This window comes from Narcine bancroftii, chromosome 1 (genome assembly GCF_036971445.1).
Source record: "Narcine bancroftii isolate sNarBan1 chromosome 1, sNarBan1.hap1, whole genome shotgun sequence".
Lineage (NCBI taxonomy): Eukaryota > Metazoa > Chordata > Chondrichthyes > Torpediniformes > Narcinidae > Narcine > Narcine bancroftii.
Genome location: NC_091469.1, coordinates 356,441,234 through 356,461,122, shown reverse-complemented (window position 1 = coordinate 356,461,122; position 19,889 = coordinate 356,441,234). Strand labels below are relative to the sequence as shown.

Here is a 19,889-nt window from a genome sequence, read left to right as displayed (position 1 = left end):
ATTTCGTAAGGCCATAAGACATAGGAGCAAAATTAGGCCATTAGGCCCATCAGATCTGCTCCACCATTCAAATCACAGTTGATGTAATTTTTCATTTCAACCCATTTTTCCTGCCTTTTCCCCATAACTTTTGACACCCTTACTAATCAAATATCTATCAACATCCATTTTAAATATACCCAATGACTTGGCCTCCCAGCCATCTGCAGCAATGAATTCCACAGATTCACCACCACCTGGCTGATGAAATTTCTCCTTATATTGTGAATCATTTTGCATTATGAATCAAATAGATATCGCCTTCCCATGATATTCAACTAAAACCATTCAGGTGTAATCCGTCACTGCTGACCCTCTGTACTCATTTCAGGAGTCTGAGAGATAGAAGGATGCTTACTGGTCCCTGAAATGACATGAAATGTCTATGGTGGCTGTTTTCAAGCAGCCATGGTCTGGAAACTCCAACAACTGCTCAGTGATTTCAGAATCAGCCGAAGCAATCTGACCTGTATAGAACTAGAAAAGGCCTAGATGAGGAGCTGTGTGTGACTGATTCACTCTCACAGATTCAGTGACCACTCTACATGAAGCATTGTGATAATGTACAGGAACCATCGATCCTCACTTTAATGCCTGCTCCCCATCAGAACTGGAAAAAAAAGGAAATACCAAAAGCTAAGCCTTGACAGAAACAGATTAAGCTCCCAGTAAATATGTCAGTGCTGTGAGAGTCTGTTATTATGAATCAGATGGTTCAAGAATGAACAACTTACTCCATTGTTTGGCTAAAACCTTTCCTTCAAAAAGCTACAAGCTGCCTTTAAGTTACTTCAGGAAAGTCCAGCATTCAAGTCCCCAGTATGGGAACCATTATGTATGAGCAGGAGTAGAAATGCCAACCTCCTTGTTTTGCAATAATGATTTCTGACTAATCTGATCTACCTGATATGACACATCAACTATCCTGGGCCTGGGCCTCAAAACAGTCTCATACAAATTCTTCACACCAGCTGTTGTTAAACAGGTTTGGGAAGAATGTGGGTAATTCATACCAAGTGAATAGGCTTATTTATTTTTGGGGGTCTTCTGAGCCCATTAAGACAAAACAAACAAGGTTATGGCCATCACAGTATAGTCACCAATATTATAGAATCGATAGCATGAAGAAGAAACAAGCTTGATGAGCCAAAAAACATACAGGTCAAGTACCCCTTATCCAAAATGCATGAGAAGTGTATCAGATTTTGAATTTTTTTGGACTTTGAAATGATATGTTTAGGGTGCCTAAGCAGCACAGAAGCATTATCAGAATACCTGTACCAGCTGTTATACAACAATGAACAACGGCAGGCTTTCAGTCTCCATCTACAATGATCAAAAGGTCAGAGTACACTGTATTTTACACGCAAACATCACATTTTAGGTGGGGATGAATTTCAAATTTCACATGAAAATAATGTTTTGTACTTGCCTTGATTCAGAACCATTTTGGCTATTTCGCCATCGGTCATTTTGAACAATATCTTTGTGCCACAAAGGAGAGAATAAGCAGTGAGTAATGCACGCAATTCTAGTGGTGATGATAGTTGGTGACAAAATGGCTCCAACAGAGGGTCAGAGCCCCACAGGGGCAAGTGAGGTCAGGTGTGGAATTTTCCACTTGTGGTGTCATGTCGGCACTCAAAAGGTTTTGGATTTTGGAGCATTTCGGATTTCGATAAGGGTTACTCAACCTGTATTTTACATTTTGTTCTTTTCTCTAATCATTGGTAATTGCAGATTTCTTATTTTAATTAGATTTGCATTTACATTACCCATACCTAAGCTTGTGTAATAATTGTTCTTGGAACAGGAGTCGAATTAAAAAAAAGAGGCACCCTTCCAGTGTAATCGCAACAAAGATCCAGCCAAGGTATTCCATCTTAAATGGATTCACGTAGGAGTCTATCCCAAAGTCCTCAGTAAGATCAAATTTCAGCTGATTGTAGGATAGTTCTATGAGCCCAAAGGACAAGCAGAACTGTGGGAAGATGATGAATACCCAGCGAAGTACACTGTACACCCTCAATAAATGCTGCAGGAGAGAAAGGACACAGACATTATATCTGGAGGTACAGTTCTATTTTTTTTGGCAGCATATTAATTAACCTTTTATCTATATTATACTCACCTATCCACTAGCTATTGATGATAATTCTCTTATATTAATTGCTTATTCTCACTTAATCTCTTTATTTAATGACATTGGTGAATCATAAATTCTCTATTTTTAATGCTTCATAGTTGTAATCTGCATGCTACAATTGTCTGACATTAAAAAAAAGTCTAGAATTAGAAGCAGAAAGGTCAGTATTCCAAACTGATGCTGTCATATGGGTTACATTCCTCATTGCTGATTAGTAGGGAATTCATTTTGTTGATTAGACTGAATTTTGTTGGATTGCTTTTGATCTTGCTCTGAGTTTTATGTCCAAGTACTGTACCAGCATTTTTATTATTCATTCTCTTGAAAATCAGGCTAATGCCTTGCAGAGAAAATAAAACATAAAAATTTCTACCAACTTTAAGGCATTACAATGTGAACTGAACTATTTTGAACTCATTTGAAATCCAATTAACTCTTCAATTTTGATTGTTTGCAACAATTTTAGAATTCAATTTGATCTATCACAATTTTCCAATGAATAGTTTTGAATGTTTTACATACCTCATCATTTGATAGAAGTCCCAGAAAGCGAGGAAGGTAGGTTGCAAGGATTGTGCAAAGACCCAGCACTAAGTTCATTGAAGTGTACGTTATAAAAGCAGTATCTGAACTGGTAAAGAATCTTGAAAAGAGGTACATCCAGGGTAGAGTCGCAAATCTGAACCATAGGCAGATAAACAAAACAATAAATCCATGAGAAATACTGTTCATACATCACTGAATAGTGTTGAAAATTATGATTAAAATCAATTAGAATTTAGTATCAAATCTAATTCTTATATTATATCCTTTACTCTTACTTTGCAAATCCTAAGGTTCTGAGTAGACTCTAAAATTCAAAGGGTGATGCATCTCAACATCGATTTTGTTCATCCTAAAAACACCTCTGCTGGTGCTATTAATAAGACTAGTAAACTTAATTGAGGGGTCCTACAGTTGGGATAATGTGCATCAATTTCCTCTCCAGAAGAACTCTCAGATCCACCTTAAAACTCAAAACAAGTATGACTCCATAAAGCCTGGTGGTATTATGAAGATCCATTTCAGTGCCATTTAATCCTTTTAATTTGCTTTTTTTTCCCCCCAAAGTTTCAGAAAACGGTGAAAATGGTCCTTTTAATGCAATTTGCATTCCTAAACATACATTAGGAATAATATTAATGGTTCATTTCCAGGTACAGAATCTGTGTAAAAGTGAGCAGAGGTCATTCAGGTCAGGGGAGTGGTTCAGTTACTGAACAATAATCCCAAGATACTATATACATGATCTCAGATACAAGTTTACATTTATTTCTTGGCACTGCATTACCTGGGGAATGTAACTTGGGTGGATTCCGCTTCTTTGACAACACTTCTTATACTTGTGACTTTTACAATGAGAATATACAGGGAACATGTGAACATTGCCATCTGCAGGTTCTATTCTGTAATATGTCACTTTTTTTTCCCATTATTAAGATCCAGGAGTCACTGGTAAGGCCAGTGTATATTATTTATCACTAATTGCCCTTGGTTGGCTGAAGTTCCAATATCTTCTTGAAACGATAGAGTCCTTATAATGAATATACATCCAGGGAACTCTGGACAAGAAAGTTCTAGGATCTAAATCTATTGATGAAAGATCAGCATACTTTCAAGGCAGGATGGTGAATGATTTGGAGAGGAACCTGTGGTGTTCCATCATACCTGCTGCCTTTATCCTCTTTGGTGATAAAGACCAAGCGCCAAGAGTTGTCACAATAGTCAAAGTGAGTAATTGTAGTGTATTTTGTAGAAGGCACCTCCTATAGCCACTGTACACTGGTGGTGAAAGGAATTCTTGTTCAGGGTAGATGATCAAGGATTAAATCTAGAATATCTCCTGATTATTGTGATCAATTCCACACTGTGACATTTCTTCAACTTTATGGCTATTCCATTTTTTCAGTACATACCCAAATAAGATCAGCAGTAGGGCTGTGGCTCCGAGATTCTCTCTGCTCGTGAATGCTGAAAATTGGAAAGCTGCAAAGACACAAATGGACAGAACCACCGGGACCAGATATAATATCTAGATAGAGAGATAAGAAAGAAACAATATTTAATTGACAAAAGAAAATAAATATAAACAAGCTAGCAATTACTGAGTCTCAGATAAAACTATTAAAATGCTGCATCTCTTCTGGTCACTCAACCCCAATATTGCAAATGCCTCCCCAACAAATGCACTTGGCTTTTGATGTCTGACAATAATGTCTTCATATTCCCAAAAGCTGTGATTAAAAAAAGGTGCCATGAAATGTATGCATTTTTCAACAGATCCCCACTTGAGGAGAGGGTGAATTGACCATGTTTAATGTCAGCACCTTAGCACTGTAGTAATTCATTGAGAATATTTCAACAGTCAAAGCACCTGCTTCTGCAGCAATCCTCAAGGATTTCAGTCAAGGTTCAATCAATTAGCTACCCATGTTTTGAAGCAGAACACCTTAACTCATGAAAAACATGAAAGCCTGCAGACACTTGACATGTATAAATAATGCTGGAAAAACTCAGCACGTCAAACAGTGTCCTTTATATAGCAAAATAAAATGACATAACCGACATTTCAGGTTTGAGCCCTTCATCAAGGTCTGGAAAAATGTTGGTAGGTGCCCAAAGAAAAGGGTAAGGGGGGGGGAAGTGTTGCAAAGGAGGGATGGAGAAGGGAGGGAGGGGACAGCAGCAAGCAAGGGGAGGAGGGATGGTTGGGTGAATAGAGAGGGAAGAGGGTGGAGATCTGAGAGGGGAAGGGGAGGGGGGAAAGGAGAGCAGGTTAGCAGAAACCAGAAAAGTCAATATTAATGCCATCCGGCTAGAGAATGCCAAAACAGAAAATCGGGTGCTGCCCTCTAATCTACGGGGTGGTCTTGGTGGGGTAGTACATGAGATCATGGACTTTGACACGCAGAACTGAAATGGTTGGCCACTGGGTGGTTTCTGTCACTGCTGCCGACAGAGCAAAGGTGCTTAGCAAAGCAATCTCCCAGTCTGTGCTCAGCCTCTCCAATGTAAAGAAGACCACAAAGGGAGCACCGGATGCAGTAAATCAGTTTTGTGGATATACTATACAAGTGAAATGTTGCTTCACTTGAAAGGCCTGTTAGAGGCCCTGGACCATGGCGAAAAAGGAGGTATAGGCACAAGTATGGCACCTCCTGCAGCCACAAGGGAAGGTGCTGGATGGAGCTGGGGGGGGATTGGCAGAGAGGGAATGAGTGCACGTGGGGAGGAGAAGATGTGTCTGGTAGTGGGTTCCTGTTGTAGGTGCTGTAAATTCTAGAGGATAATGTTTTAGATACAGAAGTTAGTGGGGTGGTAGGTGAGGTCAAAGGGAATCCTGTGTTTGTTGTATCTGTGGGAAGTAGGGACCAGGACAGATGAGCGGAAAATGGAGGAGATGCAGCTGAGGGCTGAGTTGATAGTGGTGGAGGGGAAGCCACGTTTGTGGAAGAAAGCCGACAGTTCAGAAGCTCTGGACTGGAAGATCTCATCTTGGGAACTGATGCGACACAGACAGAAAAATTGAGAGAAGGGAATTGTGATAGTACAGAGTCTATCACCAATGTGTATATGTACATATGTACAGATGGTAGTGTAGGATGACTGTGATTGGCTGAGAACGTAGCCACACCTACTGGCAGGTCTTAATAGATTGCTCCTAGCCAGACCAGGTCATTCTGGACTGGTCAACCTACTTGTGATATGCTCCAGTCTTTTAGTTAATAAAAGCCTTGGTTTGGATCAACAAGTCTTTGGTTCTTTCAATGCGCATTACAGGTATAGAATCCTTGCAGGGGACAGGATGTGAAGAAGTACAGTCTCCACCTTCTCCACTTATTATCTCCTGCTTGCAACTACACCTCTGTGGTGATATGTAATTACACCACTAGCTCACCAGGGGTCACCTTGTATATAAAGCAATCCAGAGCTACAGCCTAGCCTTCCAGGTTTGTCTTGCAGAGATACAAGACCTCTTAGTGTACATATTAGTTTATTAAAGCTGTCTTATACTCGCACTGCTGGTGTGGTTATTGTCAGTACAACTCCCCCCCCACCCCCCATCCTTTTATTTGTTCACCAACCAACATTCTTCCATACCTTGTTGAAGGCCTCAAGTCTAAAACATCAGTTATACAATTTTACTTTTGCTATATAAAGGACACTGTTTGACCTGCTGAGTTTCTCCAGTATTGTGTTTATATCTTAGCTCTGGAATCTATATTTTTGGAATTAGATTCTTGCTGGGTATGTATAAAATATTATTACTACAGATTCTGAGGGTCTGAGAGACAATCCTTCAGATTCCTAACTAAATAAGAAAAATTGAATACTAACAATGGAAAAAAATTATCCATACCATATCACACAGGAAGTTTGTGATCCAGTACAGTCTGTAACCCAGACCAGAGATATGTTGCAATCTTTTCTGCCCGGTAATTCTATCTTGTACAATGTATCCACCAATGCTTGCAGTTAAAAGAGAAAACCCCAGAAGGATACAGAATGCTACTCCACACTGCCGAAGATTTTCCAAGCTTAAGAAAGAAACAACAATATGAAAATGATTCAAGTGTCAGATGCAATATGATAAATCAACTTTATGTTAATTTACTCCTGGTTAATAAATAAACAATATATGAAAAGGTTGATTTTTAGTTTCTAGTGAAGAAAGATGGTCACAGGAAGTATGTTGCAAGAAATCATTGCAGTGCATCCCAGATATTCTGCTCTGTTCTTGCTAAAAGCATTATTTTCCACCCAATATGTCTAAACAGAGAATCAACTTTATGAAATAGTCTTGAAAAAAATATTTTGTTTTCTGGCCCATTAAACTTGTCATTGTTCTTTTCGTTCATACAATTCCATGTATCTAGATTGCCCAAGCAGAATATCAACATTGGTGAGTTGTAATAAAACTATAACTTTTAAACCACCTTCAAACTGCATTCAAAATTATAGAACATTTACTGGACAGGAGGAGCTTTTGCTCATCATGTTTGTAGTAGAAAAACACCAACAAACATTTGAGCTCTGGATCTACAGCCCTTCAGGATACAGCTCTCCTATTGCATATTGAGCAAGTATGTGGCAAATTCCAAACATCTTATGGTAAAATAATATTCCACATTTCTAAAGTTACCATCAATTTATGCTTCTTGATTTCTGATCTGTCTGCTAAGAAAAATATCCTTCCCATTTATTCCATGCAGACCTCATCAACTAAATATCCCCTCAAACGTTTCTTCCAAGGAAATCAATTCTAGTTTATCCATATATCCTTGTAGCTCCAATTTTCCGGTCCAGAACTTCATAAACATTCATACTCTGCATAATACAAACACATCTATCTCAAGGTGGGGGGGAAACTGGTGAAATTGGAAATCTAAAATAAAATTTTCAGTAGGTCAGGCAGCATCTGTGGAAATAGAAGCAGAGCTAATGTTCCAAATCAAAGCCCTTTAGTCAGATCTAGGTAAGTGGGTGAGGTGTAGGATAATGAAATATCTCTTCTAGGAATTGCTATGGAGCCAAATTGTAGAGGTCTTTCAACTCTTTTTCTTCCTCCCTGGATGGGTTAATGGAGAAAGTTAAAGAGACAATAGAATAAGACAAAATCTTGGAGGTGAGGACAGTTAGTAATTGAGAATATACAAAAGGGGACATGAAAAAGTGAAAAAGAAACACAGGACTATGGTATATACCCATAAAGATGTTCTAATGGAGAGAAAAGAAATTGGGCCTATATCACACAGCAGTAATGATCAGTTCTTATGCAGGCCAAGTCTCATTAAGTTGCAGAATTTGGCATTGACTACAGAAACCTGTATTATCTCAGACCAAAGATAAAGTGCTGTTTCTCAAGCTTACATTGATAATCATTATAAAAGAGCACAAGGCAACAGAAAGATGCATCAGATTTGGTGTTGGACTGAAAATTAAAATTGCAGTCAAGATGGAACTCTGAGTTGTGCCTGTGGACTGAATGCAGTTGCTCCATTATCTAATAAGCTGATAGTACTGGTATGAAGAGCAGGAGCATATAGATCACACAGGAAATATGGTATTCATAATTCCAATATTTTGATCATTTTAATTACCTACTGCATTATTTGGAATACACCAAGCCACACTTTCTTGTAGAATCATTATTAACACTCACTGACTTCATACGTGAAAAGCCAGTCTTGCATGAATCAGTACAGAGTTTTGATTCACTGACCTTTGGGTTATAGAACCAGCAAACATCCATTACATCAGTCTGCTTCTAATTATACATAGATACTTATCAATCGGTTGCATTAAAAAGAATGTAAATGACTTACATTTTGTCGTCATTCAGAAGAAAGCCACGATAAGGATGGCTGTGCAATGTAATTCCTAATAAAAAAATAAAATTTATTTTAAAAAATTTTTTTTAAAATGCCACAATACTTTTAGCAAAATCAGGGTCTCAGTGTCAATTGGCACTAGCACAAATATAAAAATAAGAACAATTCTACACCTATTCAAGACTCTCTCTAAAATGTATCCCTTTGACCAAACGCTGATCAACTTTCCAAATCAGAGGAGCTCTGAAGAGCTGGATGGTCAGCCAGGGCTAAGATAAATTAATGCTGTGGTCCAGAAGACTTCCATGACACTGGGCTGTGGCGGGCTCCAGCTCAGGTTCGATGACCAAAGGCCTTGCATCAAGGTTCCATACTGATGGGAATTAGGAACTGGCAGGTGTGATGGCAAGCAGATCTTCTGATAGGCCTTGGGTCCTGACAGGGATAATCACTGGCAGCTACAGGGATGCCAGTTGATGACTTTAACAGGACTTTTGCTGCCTTTTCTTGATTTAATGATGGTGCTAGACCATGGCCACTCTTTGTTTGTGATGTGGAACAATCCACGTTGCAAACCTACACAGGGAAGGCTTTTCAACTCTTTCTCCGCTACATTGATGATTGTATTGGTGCTCCTTCCTGCACCCATGATGAGCATGCCAACCTTATCAAATTTGCTGCCAACTTCCAGCTTGCCCTCAAATTCACTTGGTTCATCTCTGTTTTCTTGATTTATCTGACTTCATTTCAGAAGACACACTATCCATGGACATCTCTTATAAACCCACTGACTCCCACAGTTATCTTGATTACACTGCTTCCCACCCATTCTCCTGTAAGGATTCCATTCTATCTTTCAGAACCTCCATTTCCACCCCATGCGCTCCCAGGAGAAGGTTCTCCATTGTAGTACAGCAGGAATGTTCTCTTTCTTCAGAAATCATGACTTCCTCACCACTACTATTATCTCATTCCCACATCTCCATTTCCTGCAAATCTGCCTTTGCCCCTTCTACACCAAATGCAATAAGAATAGGTTCCCCTTGTCCTTACCTACCACTACACTAGCCTTCACATCCAACAGAACATGTCTGTCGCCACCACCAGGCACATCTTCTGCTCTCCTTTCATCTCTGCTTTTCATATGGCTCACACTCTTCATGACTTCCTTATTCACTCATCCCTTTCCACCAATTGCTCACTTGGTGCTTTCCCCATGACAGTAGGAAATGTTACACCTGCACCTACATATCCTCCAACAACACCATTCAGGTCCCCAAACAGTCCTTCCAAGTGAATCAACACTTAATATGTGAATCTGTAAGGGTCATTTACTGGATCCATTGCTCCTGATGTGGCCTCCTCTACATCATGGAGACTAGACACAGACTGGAAAGTCATTATGTTGAGCATCTTTTTCTGTCTGCTGCAACAGCAAGGACCTACTAGTGGCTAACCCCTTCAATTCCACATCCATTCTCACACTAACATATCTGTCCATGGTCTCATGTCCTTCCAAGTTGAGGCCACTTGTAAATTGGAAGAACAGTATCTTGTATAGTTTCTCGGCAGTTTTCAATCAGATGACATCAATAGCAAATTCTCCAAATCCCAGGAATTTCCTTCTCCTGTTCTTCCCCTCTTTGTTTCTCCACCCCACTCTGCTTTAAATCATCCCTTGACTCCTCCTCATTCACCTGCCTATCACCCACACTGTCTTTCCTCCAATTCTCCAGCCCCTTCCCTTTCTTCCTCCTATCACAAAGGATCTTTCTCAGGCCTTTGCCCCCTCCTTCATCACATCAGCTCCTTTCCTTTCAGAGAAAAGATTTTCTCTGTATCTTGTGTGCATGACAATAAATTGAATGTTAAAATACCCGGCTTTGACTCTACATTTTTGTTATCATGAAAGGTGCATTGTATGTGTAAGTTATAGTTTTGATAAGTAAAGCATACTCCAGTAGGTAAGTTGTTAAATTATAGCAATGGTTCACAAGCCTCAAGTAGGTTTACATAATTTTTTTACAATGTTATTACTGTAGATATGCTTTGATATTACATACCATATTGTGTCCAGTTAGCGCCTGGTGGTAAGCTGGCCCAGAGGATAAGGTTATTGAGCCGATTCAGGATTGCTGGTTCTGCATGAAAGTCCCTTTGATTGTACCATATCTATGAACAGGCCATAAGAATATTCTTTTCATTTATTTCATTCCATTATTTATAATCAGATTTTAAAAAATGCTAATAAATATGAATAAAAAATACTCTATATTCTCGGCATGAAGCACAAGTAGTTTGCCTTCTGGTATTACATGTTTCAATTGGTCATTGAAAACCTAAAGGTAGGCACAGTATTAAATCTTGTGATCCACAATAACCCTATGAAAATGGTAAATCATGTGCTGACATCTAATTTCCTTCCTTATCATATTTGCATCAGTTAGTCATGGTTAGGTGCTGGAAGACTGGATGGCTGCAAGAACAAGCTATAAAAATATAATCTGGTGGGCCTAACGTCAGTTGTAGGGAAGTTATTGGATGGGATTCTGAGAGGCAGGATCTACAGGCATTTGGAAAGACAAAGACTGATGAGGGATACAATACCTTCCATAATGTTCAGGACAAAGACACTTTTATCCTTTATTGGCCCCTGTGGTTTACAATTTTAAATTAGTAATCAAACAATTCACATGTAATTAAAGTGCATGTTCAAGATTTTATTCAAGGTTATTTGTATACTTTTTGGTTTGACCATGTAGAAATTACAGCACTTTTTATACATTGTCCCCTCATTTCTGGGCACCATTATGTTTGGGATATTTGGCCTCACAGGTGTTTGTGAATACTCAGGTATGTTTATTGCTTCATTGGTGCAGGTATAAGAGAGCTAGGCTTGCTTCTAAGCTTTTGATCACCTTTGGAGTATGCAGTTACCACTTTTCAACATGAGGACCAGAGTTGTGCCAATGAAAGTCAAAGAAGCCATTATGAGAGTGAAAAACAAGACTAAAATAGTAAAAGACATTGCTCAAACTTTAGGATTTCCAAAATCAACAGTTTGGAACATCGTTAAGAAGAAAGAGCGTACTGATGAGCTCATTAATCGAAAAGGGACTGGTATTCCAAGGAAGACCTCCACTACTGATGACAGAAGAATTCTTATCATAATGAAGAAAAATCCCGAAATGTATGTCTGACAGATGAGAAACACTCTTCAGGGTGCAGATGTAGATAAGTCAATGACTAAAACTAGAGAGCACAGTGTTAAAGTCAGAGGGGACTTTGGCTGTCTGCACTGTTAGTTCAAACAACATGAAGGTTCCATGCAGAATTTATCAGTTTTCTTTCCATCCACATATCCATGTAGCTGTCACATTACCAATTTTGCAATTATCAATCTCCACTATTAAAGGTCTGTCAAATCATTTTGCTTCTCTGCAAACTGTTACTTTTGATTGCATGAATTCATGGGAAATAGTTCAGGAGAGGGCAGTCATGAAACAATTTTAAGGTCTGACCAATTACAAATAACGGAGGTCAACATTTTGCACTGGCAGAAACATGTGGAAAGATAGGGAGGTTAATTAACAATGAACATTCTGGTTGAAAATCTTCATACCTTGGCTAACAGTATACATTTGAAAATAGGACCAACTAAGATTTGTGTCCTGTAGTTTCTCAGCCAGGTCTACTGGATCTTGCAAAATATGGCATTCCCTTCTCAACTCCTCTTCCTCTCAGCAACACATTGCTTATTTTGTGATCTACCACCCATTCCTGATAACTATCATGTTAATCCTGACTGATTAAATTCAGTACTTTGGGTATTTTCTGCATTTCCTACTGCTGCTGTTGTTGTTGCTAAAGATGTTTCTCCTCTGAGGACCTGTGCTTTTTTAAAAAAAAAACGTACTAATTTTTTGGATCTGAAAGTCGCCAGCATGGCCAGATTTTATTACACATCCTTAACTGTCCTTGAGAGAATAACAGTCGTCTTAAAGTGCTGCAATCCTTCTCATGTGGGGACATCCACTCTGCTGTTCCAGGGTTTATACCTAGCAGCAATGATGGACTATTCAAGGCACAGCACACAGAAGGAGAAGTCCTGAATTCCTTGTACATTTCATTAATGGCGGTCATGGGTTTAGGAAGTGAAATATGGAGTCCCTAGATAAGAAACGACGAGTGTATGTGAGGACTGAAGATTCAGTGGTGATTATTCTTCTGTTGCCACATATCAATATTTCTGCCCTTATAGACCTTCACTTAGATACAGTGGCTCCAACAGAAAAAAATCATCCTGATCCTCTGCCTACTCATGTATAACCACCTATCCCATCAATAATCCCTTTTGTGGATAATGACCTCATCAGGATGAGATCAGAAGAGGACAGTGTAATGTGTGACACACACCCCACTGGCCCTAGTTTTATTTTGCATGAATAATTACATTGAAGATGCTTGCTCTCTTTCGAATGCAATCCAATCACATAAGTCCATTACAAACATGATTTCTCATTTTAACATTCCTGATAATATGTATCAAATTCTGGAAAACATCACTCTTTCTCACACCCAGAACTTTGAAATGGCATCTGGTTCCTCATAGTAACTCTCACTGCACCCAAAGACTGTGCTGAAACCAGCATTGATAGATATCTGGCACGACTGCAGTTATTAACTTTGTAATATTTTACACAGGTAACACCAAATGTAAAATATAAAGAAAGTACAGTAATTCAAAATTAATTATCTCTAAATAAGAATGCTAACATTGCATTTGCCTTCCTTTTTCTTCTGGCTATCCATCCCATAGCATGATGGTGGTTCATTTCAGTCAGTTTATGGGGCTTGGTATGAGGATACCCAACTCCTCAGAAAGGAACAGCATGTGCATGAATGGATTTTAGGTGAGTAGAGGTTGCACAGGTCCAGACCCACCCTCTCGACATGCTGAGGTCCAAGACATCTGAGGAAGTTCTATAGCAGTGAATGTCCAGACCAAGCTTTGATGCAAGGGATGCCCTTTCTGCACTTCATGGCATGTGTTTGCTAGATGGCCATTGACCCTATAAGAAGGTTGGTCTGCCCTTTGACAAGTCTTGTTTTTCATCCTGCAGGGTGTCTAGCCACCCTCCACACCAGGCAAGCCTGGTGGGGGGACCAGTTTAGACTCTGACCATGCGACAGGTAGTACTGGGTTACATGGTACCAGTAGCACTCAGACAAGTGCCTTCCTTACCATTAACTCAACTTACAAGCTAACCTTTAGGAAATCCAGCACTGTGACTTCCAAGACACTTTGGACTATCACTTCCTGAATTTTCTCCCCATTAAGAAAACAGTCTATTCCTTTATTCCTTCCACTGAAGTGCTTTACCACACACTTCCTTGTGCTGTATTTCTTATGTCATTTTCTTTTGCCTACAATCTCATCCTATCTAACTCCCTCTGCAGACACTCTACTTCCTCAACACTACCCGCCCCTCTCACGCCCCAAAAGTTAAATAAATGGGATCCAACATCATCAGATAGATGTTTTTGCTGTAAGAAGGAAATGGGAACAACAGTACATGCAATTTGGACATGTGAGAAAGTGAAAAAGTTTTGGGAAGATCTAAATTGGGTATTAAATAAAATCACAAAAAGCAACATACCAAAAAATCCAGAGATCTTTCTTCTAAGTAATATAAGAAGTAAAGAATTAGGCCTCAAACTGGATGAAGCACAAAAAAGATTTATTATGATAGGCTAAGCTGTAGCAAAAAAATATATAATGTCAACTTGGAAATCAGAAGAGAGCCTGAGAATACAGCAATGGTACATGGAAATGAATAAATGTGTTCCAGTGGAAAAAATAACATATAATTTAAAAAATAAAGTCACATTATTTGAACAAATTTGGGAACCGTATATGGAACACAACAGAGAGGGCCTACCATGGACCACCACCCCCAAAAATGATAAAATGAGAAGACAAAATGACGTGATCCAGTGTGTAAAAGTAGATGACACAATTTTCTTGTTTATTTTCATTGTGTGATGTCATTGTTTAATGGTTTTATTGTATTGTATATGTTGAACATTTAATGGGTTTGGAGGGGGGTGGGAAGGAGGGAGGGAAGGTAGGGGGGGAAACATGGGGAGAAAATGGCACTGTATTATTTAAGAGGGAAATGTTTGTATGTATTTTGATTGATATGGTTCATAGTGTGAACCTGCCCCTCCACCTATCTTTGCATCATGCAAAAACCTGGCTATGAAGCCATCATATCCATCATCTAAATCAGGGGTGTTAAACTCAAATTCACAGAGGGCCAAAATTAAAAACTTGGACTAAGTCATGGGCCAAACTAAATATTTATTAAAAATTTTCAACAACATCTGCATGTTTTCTCTTCTTTCAACATATGTAATTTTAAACTTTTTCGAATTAAAATAAATGTTTAATAATAGTTTTGGTTAAACCCTTTCCAGAAGAAGCATTAACAAATGAGAAATAAAATATTCAATAAATAATATTTTTTATTAGCCTTTAAGCTCCTTTTAAATGTCTTTTTTTTCACAAGCCAACAAGTCAAAAAAATAACAACTTGCTTCAATGAAAATCCAATCTTTCAACTATGAACAGTCCAAAGTTAACCAAAGAAAATATTAATCCAAGCTTACACTGTGATTTACTCTGATGCACCTGGGGTATAAACCAGATACTTGGCATCTCTTCTTAGATGCAAGTTCATCAAACTCTTGGGTCAGAGTTTGCCTCCCACCTGTCTTGAAAGGTCCTGTTTTCTGTCTTGCGTTTGGCCATTTTTCATAAGGGGTTTATTACATGTGAGTTAGGTGACAGGTCACAGATGCTAATTAAAGTAAAGAGAGGAGGTGGGGGCGATTAACGGGCTGACGGGTCAGCACCAATGCATTTGCAAAGCATTCTGGGATTTGTAGTATTAGCTGTGCATGCACTATACAGGTGCGGCGGCCAGTGGGCCACCCCTAATACATATTTGATATGATCTTGCGGGCCAAATATAATTATATCACGGGCCAAATTTGGCCCGCGGGCCTGAGTTTGACATGTGTGATCTAAATCATTAATATATAATGTGAAAAGTAGTAGACCCAACACTGACCCCCTGTACAACACCACTCATTACCAGCAGCCAGCCAGAATAGGCCCCCTTTATTCCCACTGTTTGCCTTCTTTCAGTCAGCCAATTTTTTATGCATTTTGTTACCTTTCCCATAATACCATGATCTCCCATCTTGTTTAGCAGCCTCACATTCAGTGCATTGTCAAAGACCTTCTGAAAATCCAGGTAAACAGCATTCATTGATTCTCCTTTGTCTATCATGCAAATATCCACAAATTTGTCAGGCAAGACAAATATGTCTTTCATGAAGAAAATCATGGTGATTTCATCCTATTTTATCTTGTGCTTTCAAGTACCCTGAAACTTCATCCTAAAAAAATGGACTCTAGAATCTTGCCAACTACTGAAGTCAGGTAACTGGCCTATAATTTCCTGTCTTTTGAGCTTCTTATTGAGTGCAGTGACATTAACAATTTTTTAATCCTCTGGAACAATTCCTGACTCTAGTGATTCTTAAAAGACATTTTCTGATGGATTCACGATCTCTTCAGCTACTTTCAGAATCTTGAAATTGTAATTTATCCAGTCCAGTTGACTTATCCACCTTCAAAAGTTATGGGGAGAAGGCTGGGCAGTGGGGTTGAGTGTGAAAATGGATCAGCTCATGATTGAATAGCAGGGTAGACTTGTTAGGCTGAATAGCCTATTTCTGCTTCCATGTCTTATGGTTAATACACTCTTCAGCTTCCCAAGTACTTTCTCCTTAATAATTGCAACCATACTCATTCCTTCCCCCAACTTTCTCAAACTTCTGACATAATGCTGGGGCCTTCTGCAGTGAAGAACAAATTCCATTCATTTGCCATTTCTTTGTTCCCCATTATCACTTCTCTGGTGCCTTTTATTAAGCAGTCCTTTGCCCACTCTTGCCTCTTTTAACTATTTATGTATCAAAAAAAAAACTTGTGGTATTCTCTTTTGTATTATTGGCTAACTTACCTTCATAGAATTATAAAACATTAGAGCACAGAAGCAGGCCCCTTCGACCCTTTTAGTCTGTGCCAAACTATTATTTTGCCTAGTCCCGCTGACCTGCGCCTAGTCTATATCCTTTCTTACACCTCCCATCCATGCACCTGTCCAAAATTTTCTTCTATGTTAAAATTGAGCCCACATTCACCCTTTAACTAGCAACTTGTTCCATACTCCCACCACTCGGTGTGAAGTAATTCCCTCTAATGTTCCCCCTAAACCTTTCCCCTTTCACCCTTAAGCCACGTCCTTTGGTTTGTATCTCACCCAACCTCAGTGGAAAAGCCAACTTGCACTTACTCTATCTATACCCATTGTAATTTTGTATACCTCAATAAAATCTCTTCTCATCTTTTCTCTCTCTATTGCTTTGTTTGTTGTTTTTTTTTGTTTTTTTAAAAGCAACCCAATCCTCTGGCTTCCTGATAATTTTTGCAACACTGCATGCCCTCTCATAAATTGCATCATAAAATAAGTCCTAAAGATAAGGCCCAAAAAATAAGTCCAACAGTAAAGATGGAAGACAGAAAGGAAGGAAGGAGGGATGTGAATGTTACTCTGAGATTTGTATTCAATTGATCTTCCTCTGCTATTGCAATCAACAAATCACTTCTCTGTGGCTACTTTAGCTCTGTTATACTGCACTTAACTCTCAATCAGAAATTTCTATATTCAAACCCAGGTTCTGAGCACAGTAAAATCTCTGTTATCTAAAATTTAAGCAAATGGCAGCCTCAAGCAACCAACCAAAAAAAAAATCACAGGAACTAAGTAGGTTAAAAAATACATATGTTTAAAATTGATGCCCCTCCTAGCAGTCAGTTCACCAATCAACACAACATGCAATCTCAAGCAACCAGCAAATTCACATCCTGAATCTATCTATCTCCAGAGGTGTCGGATACTGGGGGTTAACATGTACTTTGCCTGGAATGAATCTCTAGTATTTTGGGTAAATGGATCCACAACCCTCTCTGCCTTTTCATATAAATATAAAGCAAAAATTAGAAAACTAGCTTAGAGGCATTTTCCCCAGCATCCTGGCCAAAATATAGCCTAAAATGCAATAGCAGGATACCCGGTCATTAACCCTATGGATAAATTTTCTACTGCATCTCTTTCAGTATAACAATGTCATAACGATTTAAGTGATAAACTGTATTTGTCAAAGATGTAAACTGTCTTTCTCCTTCCTCTTTTTCCATCTTTTCTTCCAATGGTTATACAGATAAACAACAATCAATAAAGTCTGTTCCCAGTGTGGAGGAAAATGAAAACAACTTTTCTTTGGAGAGTTGAGCACTTGGCCTTCCATAATAATCTTCCACCAAAGATTAGTCCTAATTACATTGCGCTGTTTTTCTAAAATACATGGAGCTAAACACTAATGATAAAAGTATTGTTGATGTGTGGATTCTTCCTACCTTTACTAAAGACTTGATATCACTAGGAGTGAAGTTACTTCCTTTGAGATCATTGGGTAATTCTTCTCCAAATGACCATCCCCCTAACCTGATAATGATATAACAAATGGTTATTCACATTGATTATAAATCAGAAATTCCACATTTATATTCAAGGCAACACCCACTCCATTTCCAAATTGGCACAAAATAGATTGCAAATGATGTAAAACTGAAGCAATACACAAAAAGCTGGAGGAACTCCGCAGGTCAGGCAGCATCCTTGCAAAGCAAATAAAGGTTAACAATTCAGGCCAATACCCTTCATCAAGACTGGCAAGAAAATCGGCAAAAATCTGAATAAAAGGATGTGGGTGGGAGGTGCATGAGTTGGAAGATGGTAAATAAATACGGGTAGGAGGTGGAAGGAATGGGAATAAAGTAACTAGGAGGTGAAAGGAGTAAGATGCCCTCTGATAGGAGAGGACAGTGGATCATTGAATGAAAGGGAGGAGGTGGGGAGCTAGAGGAAGGAAGGTATGTGGTGGGCAAGTAGAGAGGGTAAAGAGGAGAAATAGAGAAAAGGGATGGGGCCAAGGGGATCAGGGAAAGCAAGAAGGGGTAGAAAATAAGGGGGAGAAAATAAGGGGGACATGTTACCAAAATTCGGAGGTCAATGTTGAGACTTCCAAGACAGAGTACAAGGTGTTGTTCTTATTTGCACATGGCCTCAACTTGGCAGTAAAGTAAGCATGGACAGACATGTCAGTGTGAAAATAGGAAGTGGAGTAAAATGGCTAGTCACCAGGAGATCCTGACTGTTGAGGCAAGGTGGACTCAACAGGAAGGAATTCTCCAGTCTATGTCTGGTCACTTCGATTTAGAGGAGGCTGCACCAGGAGCACTGGAGGCCATAAATGACCATTACAGATTTACAGGTGAAATACAAGTGAAACATCACTGCCTCATTTGGACAGATTGTTTAGTCCCATGAAAGCAGAGATGGGAAGAAAGATGGGTTTGGTAGTAAGTTTGTGTTGGAAGTGATGGAATGTGATATTGGATGCACAGGCTGCTGGGGTGGTAGGTGAGGATGAGAGGAACCCTATCCCTGTTGTGTCAGAGGGGAAAATGGGGAAAAAGCAGATGTGTGGGAAATGGCTGAGATGCAGAGGAGGGCTGTAGAAGGAAAACACCTCAGATGTTCTGGAATAGAAAGCCTCATCACATAAACAGATGCAGTAAACATGGAGGAACTAAGAAACAGGAGTAATATTATTACAAGAGACTGGGTAAGAAGAGGTGTAGTTCAGATAACTGGGAGACAGTGGACTTGTAAAGATGGCAGCAAATTGGAGGTAGAGAGATTGAGAATTGAGACTGGGCAATCGAGTTCAAGTTGAAGACAAAAGGGTTGAAAAGGAAAAACTCAGGTAGCAGTTGATTGGGCGATTGAGATCAGGGGACTCAAATATCACAATAAAGGTGAGGGACTATGTAGTACAGCTGTCATCGTTGGAGCGGGTTGAGTCAGACTGGAAAGGTTTTGGCTCAAGAGGTTTCGGCAAGAAGAGGCTTAGGTGGTGATGCAGGAGTTGAAGTAAAAAAAAGGGCCACTCATTTCGAGGAACAAAAAGGATTCAGCAGGTAGGCACAGTTAAGGACAGGTCTTGTGTATCATATATTTTTGTCCTCTAGTTATAGACAGTGGTTATGGAAGTCAAGGCAGTGGAATTCTCCACTTGCAGAAGGTGGGTTATCGGGGAAGCCAGCAGTACCCCTGATGACTTCATCTGCAGAA

The 19,889-nt window shown here is 39.3% G+C and overlaps 1 protein-coding gene across 2 annotated transcripts in view; it reads right to left on the bottom strand.

Moving 5' to 3' along the window:
- Window positions 1-19,889, bottom strand: part of LOC138749915 (ATP-binding cassette sub-family A member 13-like) — a 288,645-nt gene that overhangs the window by 27,915 nt on the left and 240,841 nt on the right. For both annotated transcript variants that reach the window (XM_069911960.1, XM_069911968.1), the window contains exons 46-52: window positions 18,110-18,197; window positions 10,620-10,728; window positions 8,551-8,605; window positions 6,585-6,762; window positions 4,141-4,256; window positions 2,708-2,864; window positions 1,821-2,074 (exon numbers count right to left, since the gene is read on the bottom strand). In XM_069911960.1, the coding sequence (XP_069768061.1) occupies window positions 1,821-2,074; window positions 2,708-2,864; window positions 4,141-4,256; window positions 6,585-6,762; window positions 8,551-8,605; window positions 10,620-10,728; window positions 18,110-18,197 (957 nt within the window). The remainder of the gene's footprint in view (window positions 1-1,820; window positions 2,075-2,707; window positions 2,865-4,140; window positions 4,257-6,584; window positions 6,763-8,550; window positions 8,606-10,619; window positions 10,729-18,109; window positions 18,198-19,889) is intronic.